A 25910-nucleotide genomic window follows, 5' to 3' on the forward strand; every position below is an offset into this window, starting at 1 on the left:
TTACCTGTATCATCGGTCGCAGTATCTCCGTCAGAATTTCTCAAAACGACATGTTCACCTAATGTTTTTTGTATTCTTCCATATGTTGCACTACCGGCGTAAACTTTTCTCTTTACTGGTTCACTTTGAGGACAATAATAAGTACTTTCTTTGACTGGTCCCATATCAATAGACCTAGTAAATAAATAAATATTATTAAAAAAAATTTTTTTTTTATAAAGTACAAATTTTTAGCATTCATATTTTTTATTGTTTTTTTTAATCCAATTTTTCAATTAATTTAATGAATTTATTTTACTGTAGGAAAATAAAAATGAATTTAAGATATCTGGATTAAAAATCTAGAACTTTTAGAAAATTAAATAATTTGGAAGAAGATACATAAGAACTAATTGCAAAATTTATTTATTGTTTGAACTGATGATAAAATTTGTATTTTTTAAAGATATAAGCTCATCCCGATGTTACACTCATCAAGACCTTTCATTTAAGTACCCATATTAATTTTTCATATATTTATATATATTATATATATGTATATATGAAAAATATATCAAAAATACATGTGGGTACTTAAATGAAAGCTCTTAATGAGTGTAACATAGGGATGGGCTAATATCTTTAAAAACGTCAATAGTTAAAAAAATACAGTGCAATTTAAAAAAATCCATTATTTAATAAAGCAAAATTTTATTTATTTATAGTTCACAAATCAATCAAAAAGTAAAACAGAAATCTTGTAAAACTCTACCTGAATGTCATCAAGGGTGCTCGCCTCAATTCACATCGATCGTCCGACTCAGAAGAACTCGACGTCGGAGTATCTTCTTTAGTTTTCCTCGGAATTTCTTTTTTAATCATAAGACTAGAAGTTTTTTGAGCAAGTGATAATGCTTGCTCTCGGGTGAATGTTTTCAACAATCTACCATCTTGACTAAATGACCTAATACCGTTCATTTCAATGCCGCGAGATCTCGATCTATCTCTTGTCTCTTGTTCCATCATCAAAACGCGATTTTGCACTAAGCTACGACAGGGAGAAGGTTGCGGTGTGCGCCTTAATACAACTGGTGATTCAGAAGATTTACTATCTTGCCGATAATGATAATTATCTTTTATAAAATTACCAGAATTGCGTTCGATAAAACGGTGGATAGGTGAAAAAGGCTGGTTAAATTGTCGTTTAGGGCTGGTGTGCTCTATATCACGTATACTTCCGCTCTGTAATTCTGGCTGTGAATTGCGGCTTTTTAATAACGCCAGTTCAATATTTAGCTCTGTATTTTTAATCAACTCGACCCGTTTGTTAGCCAATCCATTGTGAAGTCGTCGTGACGGCGAGGGTATTACCGGCGAAGTATTTCTGGTGTTAGTAGTAGCAGTAGCTGTTGCTGTAGTGGTGGTTGTATTTTTCATATTTACAAGAATATTTTCAGCTTCAACTATAAGCTCTCGATATTTTCTATCAGCTTCTCTATCGGCTTCTATAAGAGCAAGTTCTGATGCAAAAGTTGACATCCGAGAATTCCCAGACGTACGCTGCTTCAATGTATTTCCATTCACATAACTCACCGAATTGGATCGCCGCTTTACTATATCATTATCCATTACACTTGGATGAATAAAGTTACGGTGGTCATCTTCATTTTGCTTTAAGGATGACAAATTCTCATTTATATCGTGGTGCTTTTTTCGTCTAAGACAAATTGGCGTACCACCTACACTTCGGCTTCCTTGATTAAACCCTGAGTTTTTCAGCAGCATTCTTTCCACCAATACCCTGTTTAAATTTGCTGTTGCATCGTCGCATTTTTCTAATCCGGATTTTTTACGCTGTGATTGACGTTTTTTACGCTTCTCACCGGACTTATCATCAAACTTTTTGTGGCGAAGACTTTGACGCTTTGAATTATTTCTCATGCTTGAAGTTCTAAAAAAAAAAATTAAAATTTTTAAAGAATTGATTTTTTTTTTTTCAACTTTGTATTAAAACTATTTTAGTTTTTAAATAAAAATTTTACAATTTTAATATTGAAAAAAAAAAAAAAAAAAAAAAAAAAAAAAATCAAATTTCAAAGTTTTTTTTTAATACCTATTTATTACTATTATTTTTTTAATACCTATTATTACTATATTTATAGAAATAATTAAAAAAATTCTAATAATAGTTTTAAGGGGCACACTTAGTGTGAAATAAAAAAAAAAACCAATTTTTTTTTTTCATATTTCGAGAAGTTATACCTTTAAAAATAACATACTAAAATTTTAAATCGATATCTCAAATAGTTTTTGAGTTACAACCATTTGAAAAGTAGCCGCTCGGCAGTTAGATAGTTGCATTAGTTACAGAAAAGCGCGATTTTCTTGAAACAGCATTTTTCGAACTTGCTGCAATGATTACTCGGAGACAAATGATCCGATCATTATCAAATTTTTTTTTGCATGTTGTGAAAAATCAAAACTAAAGAAAAAATAATTGGTTAAAATTTAACCAACTTTGAAATAGTCTAAAAAATTTACCGATGATGGAATTCGTCTCTAGATCGTTTTTTCAAAAGAGATTCCCTGAGCCGTGTGCTACGACGTGTTAGCTCGGTTGTGAATGTGAAATAAGTACAGTGTCCGGTATTGGGTAAATTTGCTTCAAGATTATCGAGATCCAGAAAACTTCCATTGTCAATATAATCAAGCTCGTCATTTTCAAGTGGATCATTCTCATCACTCCCATCCTGGCCGGTGTCGATATCTGATGGTGAGTGATTGACATAGTCCTCGCAGTCAGTTGGATCGCTGTCCGACAATATATCCGTCTCTTTTTCATATACATAACTCTCGTCAAATTTGCCCATCATTTCGTTAAGCGTGATATCATCTTCTGATGATCGAAAACTCTGGGTCATTGATGACGAGTCTGATGAGCTGCTGCTAGCACGTCTTAACAATCCCGTTATTTTTGCTCTGACATCCATCGCTGGTGAAATTCTCCAATTTTGATTTATTCTAAAAAAATATATATTTGTTTCTAGTGAAAAATACTTGCGTATTACAAATATATGGTAACCGTTTATCATAAATTTCTATATATACTTTTTTTTTTTTTTTTTTTTTTTTTTTTTAAGAGCTCTAATCTACTGTATATAATAAAGAGAATAAGGAAAAATTTATCTCCGGTGTATTTATATAATAAAATGGAATTTTTTTTATCTAACTTTAGCATCATTGGGATGGTCTTGACCCGAATTTGTGCCCTTTTACGGTTTCATATGGTTTCCAGCGGTAGTTAATTTATTTATTCAAGTTTTTAAAGTAATTCTGAATAACTTTGAATTTCGTGTAAAATTTAATTTTTTTTATTCATATCTTTTTATATTTTGTTTTGTAAATGTGAATGTAGTTAAATGCTAAATATTAGTCCATTTATTTAAGAAAATTTTTGTAATGGCAATATTTTTATAATTAAATTTGATATCATCAGAAAGATTATGACGCGAATTTGTGCCTTTGCATAATTTTATATATTTTTTATATAAGTTTATTTCGTCAAATTGTCCATTAAATTATTAGTAATTGATCCTATCACACACGGAAAAAAGAAAAAAGAAAAATTACAGTATATAATGTAACATAGCGCTTCGTTATGAAAACTGAAAAAATTATAGTTTCAGATTGTAAATATTACAGATTTTACAAAAATTACATTGTGAAATGTAAAATTTACATTGAAAGCTTTGAAAATTAACATTCAAAATTTTAATTACAAACTGTAATTTTTCTAGTTTTGAATACGACGAGACACTTATTACTATTTATAATGTAATTTTTCAAGTTTTCTTTTTTCCTTGCAGCAATATAAATTTTTTAATTTATTTAAAAATTCTCAAAACTATGATTAAACATAATAATTAAAAATATCGAAAGTTCTTTTATTAATAATTCGCAACTCTCAGCAGTCTTAGAGTAAAAGCAGGTTGCTATAATATATCAATGAAAAAAAAAAAAAAAAAATCTTTCAGTTAGTTTATTTTGACTTTCAGAAACTTTTTTTTTTTTTTTTTTTTTTTTTTTAACGAACGAATAAAAGTTTACCGAAGCTATATGTATACAAAACAAAGTCTCTAGACATATTGTCAACTGTACTTTGTGATTAAAAGTTTCCAATAAAAAAAAAAAAAAAAAAAAAAAAACATTTGATGAAAAAAAAAGCAAATAAACATTTAATTGGTAAACTTTTGAAAGTTTATTAATTTAAATGTCGCAATGACAATTAAAATAAATTGGAAAGGTGTTGACAGTGTCTTGAGCAGAATAACAGACAGCATTATTTGAATAGTAGATTGCACATTACATTACGGACATATAGATAGATAGATAGACAGATAGAGTATTTACAGAGCTATCGTTTAAACATCTGTCAAGCTTCATAAAATCAATGGCATCGATATACTCACGGACTACGCCCTGCGCTGAGGCTTTCTTGTCGGCACTCCCTCTTAGTGTTGCCGTTCCTATGGTTATTAACGTTAACGTCACTGGCACTTCCGGAAGACTCTGTGAGTTTGAGACCAGAGCTGCTGCTGGTCTCGTCATGGATTAAACGTGATTTGTTGTACCCGTTGGCAATCGTTTCGGTTGTCGCTGTTGTTGTCGTCGTAGCCGTGCTGGAGCCAGAAGAATTGGCGGAAAGCCACGGATTCGTTCGTATGCGGGAGCGCTGCCGAGGCGATTGGGCTGAGGGCGAAGAAATTAACGGCGGAGGAATTGATGAGGGCACTGGTAAACTGTTGCGAGCTGTTACTTCCGTTGAATATGACTCTGTCCTTTTAGGCTGCGGCGGAGGTTGCGGCTGTTGCTGATGATGATAATGATACTGTTGGTGGTATTGCTGCTGTTGATGCTGATGCTGTTGCTGCAAGAGGGAGTCGCGCTGATGAGCTTGCGAATTTAGCTGACTCTGCTTGTTGACTAAATAGTTAACTGACTCTGTCGTCTGAAATAAAAAAGAGCTTTTTGTATGAGGCTGCATTGCACGGAAAAAAGTAAACTGTAATAAATAATTGTCGATTTATAATAAGTAATGATTAACTGCGAAAAATTACTGTTTTAAACAGTAAAATCGTGATTTTAATAATCACTTGGTAATATTTATTATTTAAATGCTACAATTTATTATTTACATGGAAGAAAAAACTATTTCAAACAATAATGTTCTCTATGTGAATTTCAATAATGTTAAAGTAAATAATTAAGAATTTTTTTTTTTAATTTAAGAACTTTTTGTTTTATTTAAAAATTTTTTTTTTATTTGTTAATATTGTGATAACTATTTTTTTTTTTAAATTGCTCATTTTTTTATGCATTTTTCAAAAATGCAATGCAATGCATGAATATAGATATTTAAGAAGCATTTAAGCACATTTTTTCCTGAATGTTTTTAGCAAAAAATTTGACTGTACGCTCTTGAAATATGTATAAATAAATGGTAAAAAGTTTAAAGTTCTATCTCCTCATTGATCTTTAGAAAAAAATTCCAAAAAAATGCTCAAAAATCAGGGCGTCCAACCAAAAGACTTTTTATTAAAAAATAAAAATTTGTTTTTTACAAAAGATAAAAAAATTGTTGGTCAAAAAATTAGAATCACATTGATTCAGTTCTATTGGAATGTTATGATCTTTGATATTTATCTAAGAGCTTTAACGTGAGCGAAGCCGCGGTTAAAAGCTAGTAGACTATATATTGAACCGGCAATTTTTACTGTTCAAAACTGTAATTTTTTAAGATGAGCGGGTCGTTATTTACTATAGTGACAGTTTAATTTTTTCCTCACAAGGAAAAAAAAATTATTTATTCGTTTATTATTGATTATTTCTATGCAGATACTGTTATTTCAAATTCGTCGTAATTATTTTACGAATTTTAATTCTTGTAACCAACCCTCTATTCTGTCTATTTGCCTGTCCTTTTTCCAGTATGTCGGGTTGGTTTCGCAATTCGATTTACATATTAAACGAGCTACCCGTCGTTTATTGGATGCTCTGATGTCGAATAAAAAACCGTTAATTCGAACTGACGTGTATTTTACGGGATCGGTTGTGATGATTATCATCGTGTCTTGTCAACCGGTATTGAAAACCAAAATGTCAAAACTTTAATTTTTAATTCTATAAATTGAATTTTTGATTGTAAATTAATTTTAATAGAAATAACGAAATTAAATTTTATTCAACAAAGTTTGATTTTTTTTTATAAAAATACAATATATATTCAAAACTGTTTATTTGAATTTGTATTCAGAAAAGTTCTCATTTTAATAGTTAAATTTGCATACAGTACTTGGCGCTAAAATGTTCAATTTTAAAAACTTTCATTTTATTTTTTTTTTTTTATTCAAAAATTTTTTGTAATTTTAGAATTTTAATTTTTTTTTCCGAAAATTTTTTATCTTTTTTTTTGAGTTAATTACTATTTTAAAAAAATGTATAAAATTTCTGAACAATTATTATTTCAAAATAATTTTTTATGACCACCAAAATTAAAGTTTTAAAAAAAAAGTTTTTTAATTTTCACAAAATGTGTCATCAATCCACGATTTATAAATTAATCAATAATTTGAATACAAAATAATTTTGTGAACTTCCGTCAGAAAAGTAATTTAGAAATAATCAATCGAAATTAAATATTCATTCAACAAAAAACATGAACATCCGTTTTATCTAATAAAAATTTGACCGGAGCTTTCCGAAATAAAATGGTGTGGTTGTAAAATTACTTGGTACGCGTTTAATAGATAAAAATAATAGTAGCAAACAATTTTTCCGTGAGAACAGCAGATAAGCTTAAGGTTTTTTTTTTTTTTTTTTTTTTTTTGTTAATACTGAAGTACTTTAAAATCTATGCAAAATTCACAACCATGGAAGAAAAGATACATATAGTAGCTTTGACAACACCAGTGTTATATTCTATATGAATAAACTCGCCGCCGTGTCTTTGAAGCTAACTACCAAGAACAGCTAATCTCAGGTCATGAACTCTTTGCGTAAGGTTCAACGATAATCTCCATATAACCTGACGTGCTCCGTAACAATCACGATAAACTTTTCAACTGATAAGATAAAAAATCAAACTTTTGACCTCGTTTTACTTCACAACAACTCCTATTTAATTAATACGTCAAAGTATTGATTGGTTTATTATACTCGTAAGCTTCATACTAAATATTTTTTTTCTTTCATTGACCTGAATGGAAAAATCAAAATTGTTTATCGTATAAAAACAACATTTAATAGAAATAATAATAATTTTATCGGATTGAGGAAGAATGTGTTTTCCGATAAATGTTTTGTGCAAGTTATTGTAATATTACCTGGAAGGGAATGGTCGTTTTGAGTTCTCTGATGAGTTTGTTTTCTCGTGTCATGTTGATGTTACCATTCACCCTGACATTCTCGACGCATTCGCGTTGTACCTCATTTACTGGACCGTTGACCATCACGCTGGTAGTTTCACCGGGTCGCTTGTTAACGCGAGCCCCTTTGTTACTCTGAAAGTAGTGCGTTCCCGTTCTGATATTTATGTAATACTCCGGTGGATAACTGGCCCCTGGTGAAGTTCCGTCAGTCGAGTACCCGGTGCTATAAGCGCTTTCGGGCGAGGATAAATTGACGCTTCCTGTTCCACCTGAAGTTCCAGATGAGTTTGTGGTTGCGCCTTCGTACGTCGTCGTTGACCCGTTGTTTATGATAATATTGTCTACGTTTTTTACTGGCGAATTCAATGGATAAACCTAAAACAATTTTTTTTTTTTTAATAGAATAAACTAAAAAGTTTGGAAACGCCTCATAATCTCATTTTCCATAATAAAATTAATTAAAATAAATTACAAAAAATACTTTTAAATCTTTCGCGCTATTGTTCACCTTATTTACATAGGTATAGATATACAAATGATTCGTGGATTTTAAATGAACGATTGTGGACTATAAATAAATAAAATTTTACTTTATTAAATAATGACTTTTATTAAATTGCACTGTACTTTTTTAACTAGTGACATTTTTAAAGATTTAAGCTCATCCCGATGTTACACTCATCAAGAGCTTTCATTTAAGTACCCACATCAATTTTTCATATATTTATATGTATTATATATATGTATATATGAAAAATATATGAAAATGCATGTGGGTACTCAAATGAAAGGTCTTGATGAGTGTAACATCAGGATGAGCTTCAAATCTTTAAAAATGTCAATAGTTCACGAAATACAAGGTCATAAATTTAAAGAAATAAATTTTTCAGAATTATAAAAAAAGCTCATTCTCTAATTTAAATAGAATTATTATTTTAAATTATTAATAGTGATTTGAAAAAATATGTATAAAAGACTGAAATTATTACTCAAAAATAAGTTACCATAGTAATAATTATTATTATGTAGTTGATAAAGTTTAATGCTAGTTAATTGGAAAATTATGAAAAATCGTAGAAATTAAAATTTAAAACTGAAGAAAAGCGATGAAAATCTAAATCTACTGGTAGGTATTGAATAATGTGTATTCATTATAATTTTTACCGCCATCAAATTTTTTTTTCTCTGTAAATAAAGACATTTTAATTTTTTTCTTTTTCAATGTGAGATAAAGTAGATGGAAGGAAAAAAAAAAGTAAAGATGAATATATAGATAAATATAAATACAGCAAGAGTCTTTTAAAATCTGCGAAAAGAAACTGAAAATGGTAAAGAGAGAAGTCTATAATTGGATGGCGAGTCGATAGAAAAAAGTATAAAAAAATAAACTAGTGGCTTTGTGACTTTAAAAAGAGATACGAGTTACTTGAAATAGAGAAATACGCCAGATTTTTATTTTAACCTGCTAAAGTATATTTTTCTGATTGATCTGAAGTCTACCTTTGTATAATATTACTATCTCTACTCTTTTCTTTATACATATGATTGTATCTATATTGTAATTGTGCCTTATGATATCTTTAAATGATAAAAGTACGCTTGTTCGTGAAATAAATTTCTTATTGATTTTAGCGTGCTGAAATATTAGGGGATGAGGATTATTAAATATGGCTACTCATAAATATCACAGTGTTCTGGCAAACCAGGTTTTAATTAAGGGCGAGGGTAAATGCTGAATATTAAAGAGTCGAGTGATTAAATATTTTCAAAAACAATATATCTCTCCGCAAGAGAGTATTTAGTTGTATAAATGTATATTTATGATAATATTTATTTGTGTTATTTGTTGTTTTCATTATCAGAGATTGCGGTAAATACTGATACAAATTTTAATTGCTGGTTATGATAGTTTTTATGAAGAAAGAATATTTGCAACATTTGCATAACTTCCAACGCTCACTGTCAAGGTTGTTTTTTGTATTCATTATAAATATAAATTTTGTACAAGAAATCGATATTAGTATTTTTCAAAATTGTTTTTATGATTTTTTCGCTAAATTTACTACTTTCACGATTATAAAAACCTGTGACTTGATCAAAAAATCAGCTTTGGTCTCAATTAATGATCAGTCATTTTTTTTATGATCTAAAACTTTAATATAACATTCCCTCTAAGTATTTTAATAGTTATTTTCAATTTCTAATAATTTAAAAATACTGAAAAATCGTTTAGAAAAAAAAAACTTAAGAAATTGAAATTTTTTTTATAAAAAAAAGTTGTAGAAATTTCGATTTTTACGATATCGAAAAAAGACCGACGCTATTTTATTCGGAAAATAATATATTTTAAGGAAAAAAATCAATATTTGATGAAGTTTAAAAAAATATATTTATTCTGAAGTTTGAAGTTACGAATTTCGGACAGTCGCTTAAAATGCACAGAAAAAAAAATTTACTTGAATTAAGTAAATAATTTTGAAGAACTTCATCTTCTTGATTTGAGTAGAAAAATTCTTAAACTAAGAAAATTTTCTTGGTTTAATTAAATTTTTCTTGATTCAAGAATTTTTCGTCTTGATTCAAGACAATGAAACTTTTTAAAATTATTTTCTTGGTTCAAGAATTTTTCGCTTGTTCAAGTTAATTTTTTTTCTGTGTGAGAATAAGATTTCAACCTCCAACAGATGGCACATTCAGTCTCATTTATAAATTTCCTTCTGAATTGGTTATATTGGTTTAAACCAATGCCTTGTACTTTATATTGTTTTTAATTAAAAAAAAAAAAAAAAATCTATTAAATTTAAAATTGCCTCTAAGTTCGCCTGGGGTCCACTGGACCAAGTGTCCTCAACGGGTTAAATATTAAAAAATAAAAATTTACTTTGAATCAATAAATAAATATTGGTCATAAAAACTTGATTGCATTCACTAAAAACTACTTGAATAGACTGCTCGATAATTTAATAATAATGATAAACTACTCGATAATTAAATTTGACATGGTACTATGAATAAAAAGAAAAGGATAATTAATTAGATAAAAATTACCAAGCTCTAGAAGTTTATATAATTGATGTCATTATCTTGTTAATTTTAATAAGTGTATCATTAATAACATTAAAACCAGACCTGTATGAAGATAAGTGATAAGTTACGATAATTACATTCTGCAGAATATTTGTATGTCATTTATTTTTAATAGCAAATGTATGTATATATAATTAACTAAATATCGACACAAAAATATTGTTGAAATTTATCAATATTTTCCTAATTTTTTTATAAAGAATTGAAAGGTAAAAATTTGTTTTAAAATCTCTTCTTTTTCGAAGAATTGATAGAAGTAAAATTTTTAATCGTTAAACTAAAGAATACCTGATGAAGTCCTGACGGTGATCGGTTACTGTGACTACCTGGTGAGTTGCAATTTGAATCAAAGCCTTTTTCACCTTTCTTTCTATCTTTTTTTTTCTTGGGTCGCACGATATGCGCCTCCATCCACGTACGCAACTTCGTACCGAACATGATTACGCCCACAACAAACAATAGTTATCAGCTTCGCCGATTTTAGTTTTCTTCTCAATGTAAATTTATCATTCAAGTATATTTAATACTATTTTTTTAAAATATAAATTTACTTATTATAAATATTTATCTAATTTATAAAATTATATTTGAATTTTTTGGTGTGATTCGGATCGTCTTCCACCGAGTATCCCTTTTTTTTGTCGACAAATCTGTAACACAAATAACATTTCATTGGTAAATAAAATAGCAAACAAAAATTCTTTCTTTATATTTATTTGTTTAATTTTTTTCACGAAGTTAAAAGGGCTTGAAAAGTTTAAGAAGATTGAAATCTAGTAGAAAGCTTTCAGTAGAATTTTCTCAACAATGAACGTACAGAGTATTAGAAACTTTACCGTCTCGACTTTACTTGTTTAGTTTTATAAGTATATATATATATATATATATATATATATATATATATATATATATATATATATATATATATATAATATTGTACGTATAGGCGTTTAGTTCTAGGGGAAACTGACTTTTCTGTACACGGGTTGACGAGTTATAAAATGTGTGGATCGTCGAGATGAGGGTGTACGTCCAATTTTTGACATTAGTCAAACTTTATTTCAAATATCAAAGCTGTACTTTTTTTACAAAAAGTTCAATTTTTTTTTTGGCATTGGAAATTTCTATCCATTAATGTCCGTTACTTCATATTCGTTCAATAATTTGATTTCATTTCTAGATAATTAATTTATTATTCGTTAAAATTCGATCTTTCGTTAGCTGGTTGAAGTAATATTAAATTAATAATTCTATTAGTAATGAAATTACTAAAATTATTATTGCATTACATTTTTATAAAAAAAAAAATACTTATTAATTTGATTAACTGATTAAATTAATTTGCTGAATTTAATTAACTTTCTATCGCTAAATACACTGTAAAAAATTTTTAGAGTGAATAAATTGGGAGCAAATTTGTATTTCTTTTATTGAATAATAATAAAAAAAAAAGTTTTAATTCGTTTAAAAATTTTTAAATGGGTATTTAGAGATTTAAAAAATTACAATTTATACAAATCGTTTTCTACTTTCTGTCAAAATCGAATTTAAAAACTTTTAATATGTAAATCAAAAAAAAATTTTTTTTCAAATTCAAATTTTTTAAAGAACCTTTTTTTTTAATTAAAAATGATAAAAAAAAATTTTATTTTTAAACTACCATTTTATTTCAAAGAAAAGACAATAGTTTTGGAATATTTGTCGTAACACAAAAGCGTAAAAAATGTTCTTCGTTTATTCGAGCGTGAGATAAAATAGATGCGGTTTCCTCAAAAAATATCAATAAAACAGAAAATTTTTCTCATAAAATTGAAAAGAAAAAAAAATACATGCTAGTTATCATATATTTTATATATTTCCTCTTTAAATATGAAATGAAGTTATTCAAATGATCCAACAAAATCAACATATTTTTATTTATATTATATTATCCATTTCTTTTTTATAAATTCTTGAAATATATTTTCGATATTTGCAGACTTTTGTGCGAGAGGATATCACGTTTTCCCGGATATACGAATTCAATTCCCCAATGGGTAATCAAAGGGGCGTAAAGTCCGTGCAATGAATGACTGCCGTCGAAGCATTCGTGCATACACATGAATATGACAAGAGAGAAATATAATATATAAAGAACCAGTCTGAAGGATAATCGAGAATATGAGAGTGAGAAGATGGAAAAATATGTATTCGAAAAAATAACAAAAATTTGTAATTTAAAATACAAATAACTATGAAGCTAACAATTGATATGCATGACCAGACAACAGTTGACGAACCGTCCACTATACATCATAGATGATATGACTGTTTTCCTATTTCAAATCTATCGTTAATTACTTTTTCTCAGTTCAATATAAAGCATTGCAAGTGTATAGTAAAAAAAAAAAAAAAATGCCATTTGATTACACCTGAAGTGGAAGGTGAAGTTTGTAGAATAAATAAGTCAATTAATTATTATATGACCATGAGAACAAATACAGAAAATAGATTTTAATAAAATCCACCCAAAATTGGTTTTGAGTCGATTTTAACCTTGCTCAACTTAAAAATCGCTAAATAGTTCACAGAAAAAAAAATTTCTTGCATCAAGAAAATTTTAATGAAGACAAAAGCTATTTTGGAGCAAGAAAAAATTTTTTCGATTTTTTTAATTTAAAAAATTTTTATTTTGAAGATTTTTTTTAGCCGGGATAAAAAAAAAAAAAAGTAAGAATAGTGAAAAAATTTTCAATCAGTCGCTATTTTTTTTTAAATGAAAATTTTCAAAATTCCGTACGTCCGACAATAACTACATCTTTACTGATTAAAAATCAATTTAGGTTTTTATTTTCAGATGATTAGTTTTTGAGTTATCGAACCGACCATGGAGAGGAAAAATTTTCTTTAATGCTCTACGAGATTGTTAATAACTTTGTAATAATTAAATATTTTTTAATAAAAATTTAGTGTAATAATCTTCAATATACCCTTAATAAAATAAAAAAAATCCGATTCCCAAATTCCTTTATTTTCCCTGTCAAAAAAATTCCCGAAAATTTTGATTGTATTGATAGAAGGTAGTATTCTTTAAATCGATTATTAAAGAAAAAATTTCCTGTGAAGTTTAAAAATATTTCTTTTGATTTAAGATTATTGTTTCAATAATGTAGTTGCAATTGAATAACAACTTAAACTCCGGTAAAAATAGTAGATAAACACAGTGATAGATTGACCACACGGGCTTACGATAAATTAAATTGACCGCAGGGGGTGATGATAACCCTTTATTGTTAGAGAGACGTTTGTCAGGTGGCACCAGACACTAACAAGGCTTTGACTTGTCCCCCAATTCTCCTGATCCCAATCCCGATGCACTAGTGTAGCTCGTGTCGTCTGCTACATTATGTATATACATGATGTCACTTTGCACTGGCTCTATCCGAGGGTAGAAGGGTGGAGTGTACATTTCCTGGGAGGGTATGTGGTTGCTACGACCACAAAATCCTTCGCTGCTTGTAATATAATGCACCAAGGATTCTCCGTGTACTTTATACTCCGTATGTCATACTCTGTAGTACACATTCACATAACATTACTCTTTATATTTATATGCATTGCTCTGCATTCGTGAATGCACTATGTGCTTACGTTGCTCTCATCTATGTTATCTGTAAATAGCTTGGATAAACGTATGACTCCGGCAAATACCGTACAATCAACAGTCAGATGTTCAAATTCACATTCACATGTAATGTAATACAATACATTTATATAATAACAGAGTACGAGAAACTGGCTCGTGGATTTACTATTATCCATTATATTTTACCGGAAAATATAAATTGTATGTTCAGAATATGACGAATTATTTGCATGTCTCTTTTGATTTAATTTTATGTATTTTAATATTTTAATAACATGTCATTTTGTTTTAATTATTCTATTTGTATACGCGGTCTGTTTATTACGGTTATTTAATTAAGAAAATTGAAATAATAATTACGATAATTAATTCGGAGGGTCTGTGTCAAAAATTTATACCTACGCTCTTTCTCGGATAAACCAATAATAAATTCGTCCCCAGATATAACGCGACAGTATGATGATACGGAAAACAAAAATTAAAATACCAACGCTGTTGCATTGAAATTTTTTGTATTTTAACGTCTGGCTTGTATTGAGCCAATTAATATATAAAAGATAATTTTATTGTGTTGAGGATTTATTGAATTTTTATTTTTAAAGACAAAGCGCGAAAAAAATAATATCCTTTATTAATTTAAAAAGTAAATTCAATGCGAATGAATTTAAAAAGGGTGTCAGATTAATTTAATTTTTTTACCATTCATAGTTTCACTTTTTATTAACTAACTTTTTAAATAATTAAAACTTGGATTTTTATTTTGATTTGATTATGAAAATATTTCTCTTCTGATTCTTAATAATGATTTGTTATTTTTGTTTTTATTCATTAATAATAATTATTCATGTTGAATTAATTATAAAACAAATAGTTTAATAAATTATATATTGTTTCTTTAACTTTTTTTTTTTATTACTGGTTATTTTTGAAGTATAATGCCGATAATTGCACCCTTTAAATGTGAACCATCGGTTGTGCTTTATATTATCGCTCAGCCGTATCTATAATATAAAAGCGTAAATAAATTTAATTTAGAGTCAAAGGATCCTTTTAAATACTGTAGATTCTAATTGATCAGATTATTAAATATACATTTAGATTGGTTCAATTTATTATTTATAATGCAAAGTACGGTTTCATTCTTAAAGGTTTGAATACAAAGTTAAAACTAAATTATTGCTCTAAATTCAACATGAAATAGTGATGCTAAAAAAATTGAATCTATAAAATATGAATAGAACAAAATTATAAAGAATGTTGGGAGCATGAACAAGGGAAAAGTTGAAAAAAAATGTTTTCTCAAAATGGCGAGTGCCTGAAAAAGAAGAATTATTTTTTTTACTACTTTTTTTGACTATTTCGAATTTTTTAAAAATAGTAAAAATTTGAATTTTCAACTTTTTTTTATTTTTTTCTGCATTCTTGTAATGTTAATAAATAATTTATAAAAAAATGGATTGTATAAATATTGATTGCCTTTTTTTTACGGCACTTCAAAAAATGACCTGAATCGCATGCTTCTAGACTGGAATACCCCCTCAATCATGTTGATTATTGGAGAGATTTAAAAAACCCATAAAAGTAAAAAATTTTAAACGGGATTAAAAAAAAGTGAGCATTTCTTTTTACGCAATCATAACATAGGAGGATATTTAAATTTAACAGAGAAAAAATTGAAATATCTTTTAAAAATTCATTTCAACCACCCCTATGTAAACTTTCTTCATAACGCGAGTAATAAATACAATTTTAGTGACGTATAAAGTGTATAGACGAGTAGATAAATAAAAAATAATAACTTAGAGTTATTAAAGTTTTAACCACTTCTAATAAATTTGGAAATGAGTCTTAATACTGAGTAATATAATTTTTTATTTGACGGGAAAAGCTTTATAAGATTTTTCCGTGCACGTGCAGAAGATTAAAATTGGTAGGAAATGATGGTGGTAGGTAGCCGCACAACTCAGAGGGATGATGGGATTGGGGTACGGTGCATGAGGCATCTTCCTGACTCCGGAAATAAAGATAGCTTGCTGTGCTATCTGGTAACGAGATGAGACAGGAGAGTTTAGAGAATGGAGGCAAAGTGTGGTTGAAAATTCACCGGCTCAACAATATACATATACAACCTTTGGGATATGATTTATCCATGTGGACTCTTGCGATTTCCCTCAGTCTACTGTGCGTCTGGTTTATCTCTACGAATTTTGTGTATACACATTTGTGCACCCGAGCATCCTTTTACTAGGAAATCTAAGAGGGGGGAGGAGAACAACGAGACAGGGGTGCCAGCGGAATATTCAATTATCTGGTTTCATGAGGAAGTCCGGGTGGGAATAGAGAACTTGTGTAAAGTTCAAATTTTTAATTTCACATTTTTTTATGTTTTTTAATTTTGGCTTCATTAGTTATGCAAGATGTACTGCAGCATTTATTTAGTCATGATTAAAAATAGTATAAGTAATAATACCAGAAATTGTCGTTTAGAATGAAAACACTTATGACAAAATATTCTAAAAAAAAATAATCTTAGACAAAATATCTTAAATAATTAAATTTTTTAATAAAACAATTCAAAACAATAAATTTGAAAAAAATTATTAAATTTATTTTAACACTTATTAATGTTTTTTCAACAAATATTCGTAGTATGACTTTACGAAAATTTCAAATATTGGTTATTAGGTAACATTTGTCAACTATTACAAAAATGATCATGATTTAGTTATTACAACTACAACAAAATGACATCAGTTGATAAATAACAACGAATACCACAAAATTAATTATCAATAATATTAAAAATTATAATATTTTTGAATATTGCGACTGTCAAAATATAAAATAGAATTGGATTCAACCAAAAGATGACATATATGTAAAAAATTATTTATTTAAACTCGATATCATATGTGTTTATCGAAAAATACGCCGAAATGTAAGCTTGTTATTATGTTGTGCCCTTTTATCATGAATTTTGTGTGTGTTTATTCGACATTATTAATCTTAAAAAAATTAATATTCATATATTTAAATATTTTGTCGCAGTGGTATTTAGCCCCGGGGATATTTATTTACGGGATATTCTGTCGGGGTATCAAAAATTCTGATACCCCTCCTACTATTATTTATACTTTGGTTTTGTAATATAGTTGGTAATGTTGAATTTCTGAACTATTTCATGAAAAGTATTTTGGTAAATTACTAAAGAATTGTTATCATTTGGTCCAAATTCCCAATAGCTTAATAATAAATTGTTTTTATAATAAAGTTCATTGTTCTTAAGTTTAAAACAAAATATTATTCATAATATTGGTTTATTTATCCCGATTCTTAAAACACTTAGCTGTCTAGACGTGGGAAAATTTTTTCCAGTTTGAAGAGCTCAAACTGCTAAGTGTCTTATGTAATGGAAAGTCATATTTTTATAGGCATAGCTTCAAAACTAGCTGAGAGAACATCTGTTACTAAATTGTAATAAATCTTAAGGGAAAAAAATGATCAGCCTTTAAACTTCATTTATAACATAAATGAGTACATTGTATTTATTAATATATATATATATATATATATATATATATATATATATATATATATATATATATATATATATATATATATATATATATATATATATATTTTATATAAATGGTTTTCTCACGTGAAAATAAAATAAAGAGGATTAGAAGATTTATTCGAGTGTAAAGAGAAATAGCGATCATATGTGTTTACTCGTTAGAAAAGACTCGATGAAATGAGTCTCTTGAGACAGGCTACAGTCGATACATATATATTCAGGGATAAGAGTCAACACCATGGAGTATGGAGCTATGCCCTATTTACAAAATAACAAGATGGGAATGGGAATGTGGTATAGTATAAGTATGGATTGAAGAAAAAAATCCAGTCCAAAGTTAGCACCTAACATGTGACTCATCCGATCTGAAAATATCCACGAGAGATGGAATAAACTCAAGCTAAGAGACACCAAGAGGTAAAGATTTAAAAGTTTATTATATTTATATTTACTAGGGTGGGTCAAAAAAATCGAATAATTTATTTTTGACTTCATACTCTGAAAAATAGGTTCGTAGACACCTAAAAAGAATTCTCTCCAAGTATAAGCTCTTAATTATAACGGGAAGGTCCTCCGCTTTGCGGGTTTCTATTTTTTTCGAATAATCAGATAAAAAAATTTATATCTCGCTTCCAACTGCTTGGAAAAATATTCCGTGGCATAGATTTTGTGAGAAATTGAATGCTTTACAAAAAGGTCTCTTATGACTTTTTCAAAAACTCAACCGATTAAAAGATATTCATAGTTGAAGTTTGGCTATTTTAAGGAAAATATTCGTTTTTATTATGAATTTTATAAGTCGATGAAAAAAATTATTTCGGATTGCGGAACTAATGATTTTGTAGGAAATTTACTGCTCTACAAAAATGGTCTCTTATGATTTTTTGATTAAGTGAAGCCGTTACGAGATATTCATCGTCAAACATTAACGAATATCAATATTTCCAGTTTTTGATCAATAATTCGATAAATTTTAATTTAAACTATGAGTTTCAGGAAAATTTACATAAATTTGAGTTTCGATCGATAAAGAAATGTTATAAACAATTTTTTTAATATTGTTTTCAGTCTTGAGCTTGTTTGATTGCATTAAAACAAGAAATTAGAGCATTTTTTCGACATATAGCCAATGATTAGTTTAATTTGAAGTGAATGACATATTTCTTTGTCAAATTTAATATGAAAAGTATTGAATCAAGTGAGAAACAACCAGTATTTAACTTTTTTATAGATAAATTTTTTATTGAATTATCAATTGCAATATAATTGTCTATATTTTTAACATAACAGTACGCTATTACTATAAATAATTTCTTTTATTACAATTTGGGAATGTTTTTGATGTTCTTTGACAACTTGCAATAAGTACTGGAATTGTTCTTCATTTTTGTCAAGCATTGATTATATTCACTGACTAATGCAACAGCTCGCTCTGCTGAATCATTGACAACTTTTAGTTGTTGAAAGTATTCTTTATTTTCGAGATAACTCTCATTAGTAGGCCATAATTCAACATCGACATCAAGAAAGTCATACGGTAGATCGAAGATTTTGAAAAGATTTAATGACTTTTTAGACACAAAGTCACTCAGAGTTCTCTGCGCCAATGAATTCAAATCTTTTTAGCAATTACAAATCTTTTAGCTTTAGAATCTGTACCTTCACGAGTATTAACAGCTTCAACAATACTTTTTTTACTTCTAATGGAACGCCATCGTCAAACAGTGATAAAATGGCAAGTTCATCGCTCAAATACCATAAGTGCGAAATCATTTTTTCACACGTAGCTGAAGAAATCAAAGGATTGATATGTTTGTACTCCAATAAATTTTTCATAAACTGCAAGTCATGATAAGCAGCAGTTGTTGCAGAAGTTGATGAAAACCAAGCTTTTAAATACAATGTAACTATAAAAATACAGAAATGACGAAGACCATGCAATTCTTTCTGAGAGAGTTTGAATTCATCTCTGAATAGATACATTTTCAAACTATAAATGGCCTTAGCCATCCATCTAGCATGATGAACAGCACCAGGACGTTTGAAAGAAATCTTTTCTTGAGGCATTTCTCCAAGGAAAATCAATGATAATTCCAATAATTCTTTATCTAACTTATTATAACATTTCTTTATCGATCGAAACTCAAATTTATGTAAATTTTCCTGAAACTCATAGTTTAAATTAAAATTTATCGAATTATTGATCAAAAACTGGAAATATTGATATTTGTTAATGTTTGACGATGAATATCTCGTAACGGCTTCACTTAATCAAAAAATCATAAGAGACCATTTTTGTAGAGCAGTAAATTTCCTACAAAGTCATGAGTTCCGCAATCCGAAATAATTTTTTTTCATCGACTTATAAAATTCATAATAAAAACGAATATTTTCCTTAAAATAGCCAAACTTCAACTATGAATATCTTTTAATCGGTTGAGTTTTTGAAAAAGTCATAAGAGACCTTTTTTGTAAAGCATTCAATTTCTCACAAAATCTATGCCATGGAATATTTTTCCAAGCAGTTGGAAGCGAGATATAAATTTTTTTATCTGATTATTCGAAAAAAATAGAAACCCGCAAAGCGGAGGACCTTCCCGTTATAATTAAGAGCTTATACTTAGAGAGAATTCTTTTTAGGTGTCTACGAACCTATTTTTCAGAGTATAAAATCAAAAATAAATTATTCGATTTTTTTGACCCACCCTAATATTTACTCTACTCATTTGATATAATAATGTTTTATTTACTTGTCATTTAATTTGTTTATTTTCACAAATGAAAGAATTTATAAAACCAAAACTAAGAATCAACTTGATGAATTAAGGTACTGGCGGGTAATAAAGCCTAGCTGAGGGAGATTTTGAAAAAAATCGAAAATATTGCATTTAATTATTGCAATGTATCATTAATTTTTAAATTAATACATTAGCCATAAAATATAATGCATTAACAGAGTAAATATTTAACGAAAGTAAGACACAAACTAATGGGTTGTTTAAAGTAAACAAGCGAGTGTGAAAATTTGTGGCTTTTTTTTAATATTAAAAGAATAGTTTAGATGAGAAATGAGGTATAAGAGCAATGAGCAAGTAGAGAGGGTAAAAGTGAAAAAAAGCATCTCTGTTGGCAAAATACATACGCCGAGCATAGCAAAGCAACCCTCGAGTCAGAAATTCAAGGGATGCGCTATACTTTCCTCTTTTTTTTTCTCTACTCTTTAAAATCTAAAGGACAGTTATCGTCCACACCCAAGCTCTGTGTATGGTTAAGCACAGTGACCTATTTTGTGTCTTATATTTGTATTGTATGGAAGAAATTTTATCCTCAAAAAATTGTAGTTTGTATTATTAGATTTGAGTTAAGATTACAATCGATCATCAGTTGGTTTGGGAATCAGAAATTTATCTTGGCACTTTAACATCACTAGGATACGAAAGAGATTATACTAGATTTTGGCGCACATAAGTAAGTGCGGATAAGGAAAAGAAATATCGTGTTTAACTGTTGGAATTAAGCCAGGTGTACTATTACTATTGCTGTGGCTTTTATCCAAGATATTTGGCTATGTTATTATATTTTATGTGGACTAACTTTGGTTTTAACTAGCTTTACGAGTACTTATTATTAAGGATCCTTCCTTGTGTACTTTTATAGTTAAATAATATTTATAAGCTTAAAAAAATAACAAAATTATTTAGAAGTAATTTTAAAAATTCAAAAATTCAGTTAATTAATTTCAGGAATAAGTTTTGAGAGTCAAAACTTTTTAAATCAAATTTTTATTAGATACTAGAATTTGAATTTGCGCGCGCAAGCGCGCGCCTGAGTTTAGGGTTTACATATATTTTCATGCTTATGATATATTTGACCAATCACGTTACGAATAGTTTGCTTACATGATATATTTTCATATTTTTCATCTAAATTATAAGAGTGGATTTCCAAAATATAAATTCAAAATAATTCAATTCTGATTTTTATAAATTTAGTCATTTATATTTTCAATTAAAAATAAATGGGTTTATTTTCAAAATTTTTAATTTATAATTCAAAATTGTTGTTTATAAATTCCAGTTACAAGTTTCAAAAATTCCAACTTTTCCAATGAAATTTTTGTTACACAATTTTTTTATAAAAAACCGATAATAAAAAAATTTTCTCAAAATTATAATATTAGATATAAAATTAACTATAATAAATAAATTTCTAAAAAAATCAATCTAAAAACTATTAATTAATTTTATTTGATGAAAGTTCGCTAAAAAATTTTTTTTCTACTTATTTTTATATAATTAAAAAAGTGCTTCGATTTTAAAATAATTTACAGAAACTTTTCATTGCATAACAAAGTTTTAAATTATAAAAGTTGTCAGAGCTCACTTTAGACAGTAGATAGCGGAAAGATTAATATAAACTATTAAAAGTTCATGATCATCAAAATTATACCCTAAAGTTCTTCACTTAAAAATTTGCTGAATTAATTATGATTAAATCCGAAACTAGGTGTACTAACGAAGTGAAAAATTATCAAAATGATTAAACTTAGATAATTTACCTGATGATTTTTTGTCTATAAAAAGCCGACAAATTAATTATTTTATTCTTAAAAATTTTTTATTACTACGTCGGTTTATTTTGGAACTGATATAGATTGTTAAAATTATTGATTCATATACTCATTTATGTTGAATAAATATTTATAAAACTGACGTATGTTTGAAAAGAAAAATGATAATTAATACGACGGACATTCCAGAATTTTTTCATTTCAAATAAACAAATCAAATCGACTTAAAAATTTTTGTGCGTATAATTTTTAATAATTTTTCTCATAATATGCAATTCTCTAATTAAAAAATTCATAAGGTGAAAAAAAATACCTGATTCCTTAATTAAGAATCCAATTTTCGTTACATTTGTATGAATTAATTAAATACTGCTAGTCTTATTTCTATTCGCTGCACGATCTCAAAAAAATTATATAGTTTTATGTAATATTTTTCATAAAGTTTGTAGTCTATTTTTTTTCAACGCTGCTACGCTTTATTACTATTTTGAAGGCACCAGAATCTTTTATTAAAATTCTTGTATCAACTCGAGTAAATAAATGATGAAGAACTTTGTCTTATTTTATACAGACTAAAAAATATTAATATTATTTGGACAGTCGACAAAGTAATTTAAAAAAAAAAAAAAAAAAAAAAAAAAAAAAAAACTCGAAACAAAGGAAATAAAAGACAAAAGATAGTAGGTAAAATAGAATGGAATACTTTCTCAAGTGTAATTCCTAAAGTCACCCTAAAATCGTGAAATAAATGGCAATCTTCCTATTGTTTCATGTTTAAAAAAACTAAGCGAAAATTTCACGTTGAGTTTTGAGGGCGCCGGGGACACAAGTGATTAAAAATAACAGAGCAATCCAGAGAAAAATAATCGTAATAATAACAATAACAATAACATACAAATGTTTCGATTCAGGTAGAAAAAAACAATTAATTGAGGCCACGAGTGCTTTCAATATTTCGAGCAAACAAACAAACAAATAAACAAACAAATTTATGTCAATGCATATAAATGCATGGATTAAATTGAAATATGTTCTATGTTTTATAATAAATTATATTATATTTAAATGCATGGATTTATTTCAGTGAGAGAAATCTGACGGTGATATTGCTTCTATCCGGTATAGTTTTTATTTTACATACCATATACAAAATCCTGGCGTTAGCGTAAATGCTACTGATGCGGAAATCGATGAAACGTCAAAGTGTCTTATAGTTATGCTGTAGCTAACAAGAAAAGTTATATTGAAGTGTCGTATCCTTTTGTGTCGCATTCTTTACAATGTATAAATATAAATATAAATATAGGTGGATTTGGTAAAGAGGGTGTGAACCCAATTGTTGCCTAAGGACAGAAAAGAGACATTATCACCCACGTCTTCTATTAATGTAATGTAATGCTACCTACTTCATTTGCACGTCCTGTTAGCTATACTTATACTGTGCCGCTTTTCAGGAGATATTTTAAATATACGTTTTAAGTCTGCTAAAGCTTTTAATGCTTATATTCTTTGGTATAAAATTACTTTCGACAATTATGGAGATTGTACTTAGCAGTTTTTTTATCATCACCCAAAATTTTGCAGTTTATATTTATTACTGTATAGCAAGCGATTAATTATTCCGTAGGTATAAATATTTATTTTATTCAAATATATAAATAACTAGCTGACCCGGTGAACTTCGTATCACCTTCAAAAATTATTTTTTTTACAAATTTTGATTTGTGATTTTTAACCTGTAAACTCTAATTTATTTTTGTCAACAATTAACACTGGTCGTATTGTAGACGGTTAAGTTGGTATTAAGTTATTAAATGAAACTTGTTGGTCATTTTAATATGTTTTATGTGTTTTATTTATATAATAAATGTATAACAAATTATAGAGCCTTTGGCGCGTAACCAAACAATCCGGGTTCGATTCCCGGTCTGGGCTGTCCGAATTACTTTTTCAGTTACCGAAAATTCCTACTGAGTAAAGGTCCTCCCCTTCCCTCTTTATCCTTTATTTCCCCCAGTTCCCAAAAATTTGTCTTTAATGACAAATTTAGCTATTATATATGGCTTTTATATATATATATATAAAGATACCCAAAGTATACTTGTACGTATCTTCCTGCATATTGGACAATTTTGTATACTCTTGCAACCTTGAGGCTCAATCGTAACAATAGCGATTTCGATACAAAATTAACAATTTTTTATTTTTTAAGCTGAAATTTTTTTCAATTCCAAAATTCCAAAATTTTTTTTTTCTAAACCATCCCTGAACTATAACGAATAAAACAAAAAAAAAATTTTGAAAATCGGTCCAGCCGTTTTTGAGTTTTAGCGAGACTAACGCACAGCAATTGATTTTTATATATATAGATATACATTACGTTAATTAGCTCCTGATACTTTTGCCGAAGATATTTTTGGTGTTATCCGTGCATGCATTGTATTTCTAAGTATAGTATTATACTAATGTGTGTTTCTAGAAGTTTTAAAAAATATTTCAAATAAAATTATCTTCTCATGGGTTTAGTAATTTTTATTTTCAAATGTGCCGAAAAATAGAGTATGTTAAATAAAAAAAAATCAGAAAAACAGTTGACCCTAAAGGCAATCCCTGCAACTTACCGCTAATGCCATACTCAAGCGCTCAAAATTGCACTTGTTATGTTCATAAGCTTTTCGAACTCAAAAATAAAATTTTCGAATTATTTTGAACTCCCCGAGTTCAAAAGTTTGATAGAAGTTCAATAAAACACTATTTTTGGAATTTTTGAATGAATGAACCGATTTTCAAGGTTGGCGGCTTTCAACGCAATTTTTGAACCATCATAATGAACATTCAAGTTTAAATTGATCAAACAAGTAATTTTGAAGTAATTCTAAAAAAAACCTTTTTTTCGACAACAATAACTCACGAACGAATCAATCGATTTTGATCAGGCTGGCGGCGATCGACGTGATTTTTTTATGTCAAGAGCTAGTTAGTTTTTGGAATCGATAGGTAAAGCCGTTTAAAAGTTATTCCAAAAAAAAACACATTTGAAAAAAATTTTTTTGTAGTTTTTTTGAGAATTCTTAAAATCTTTCGTTCAAATCGGTTCAAATCATTCTCAAAATTTATTGATAGCTATATTTTTTCAATGCTTTATTCAAATATATTTTTTTAAAGGTATTATCAACATGAAAAATAGAACTGTGTTTTTTCCGTACGTTAAACGAAAAAAAAATTTATAAATCCTGAGTTTAAAAAAATATATATACGATTAGCCATGAAAAAGAAAATTTATGCGTTTACTAGGCTTTAAATAACTCTCTAATACCAAAAGGACGTATAAACAAGGGTAAGTCCTATCGGTATTATCACCACGATATTCCTACACAAACGTACCTTCAGGTATAATCCGTATCGAGATTTATTCGAAATTAAGTCTTTTGTATTAAAATAAAAATAAGGATTAAATTTTTTCTGCATACGGAAAAGGTTGTTAATAATGGAATAAAATATTTAAAAATAATTTGTCAATTATTTTTAAAAGTTTGTGACGTTAATGAGATTAATTACTTAAATATTTTTAAAAATGTATATTCCTTTATGCTCTAGAATAAAATAGCTTAATTGTTGATAATGGCAAAGAGAGAGTAAGATCGA

The 25910-nt window shown here is 27.9% G+C and overlaps 1 protein-coding gene across 1 annotated transcript in view; it reads right to left on the reverse strand.

Moving 5' to 3' along the window:
• Positions 1–25910, reverse strand: part of LOC141524388 (uncharacterized) — a 43109-nt gene that overhangs the window by 4272 nt on the left and 12927 nt on the right. Inside the window, exons 2-7 of the mRNA XM_074238239.1 lie at positions 10782–11143; positions 7362–7781; positions 4449–4987; positions 2521–3000; positions 752–1930; positions 5–174 (exon numbers count right to left, since the gene is read on the reverse strand). Coding sequence (XP_074094340.1) covers positions 5–174; positions 752–1930; positions 2521–3000; positions 4449–4987; positions 7362–7781; positions 10782–10931 — 2938 coding nt within the window. The 5' untranslated portion in view covers positions 10932–11143. The remainder of the gene's footprint in view (positions 1–4; positions 175–751; positions 1931–2520; positions 3001–4448; positions 4988–7361; positions 7782–10781; positions 11144–25910) is intronic.

The sequence above is a fragment of the Cotesia typhae genome, unplaced genomic scaffold, assembly GCF_013202065.1.
Source record: "Cotesia typhae breed Kobodo isofemale line unplaced genomic scaffold, CoteBio_Ctyphae contig_11, whole genome shotgun sequence".
Taxonomy (NCBI): domain Eukaryota; kingdom Metazoa; phylum Arthropoda; class Insecta; order Hymenoptera; family Braconidae; genus Cotesia; species Cotesia typhae.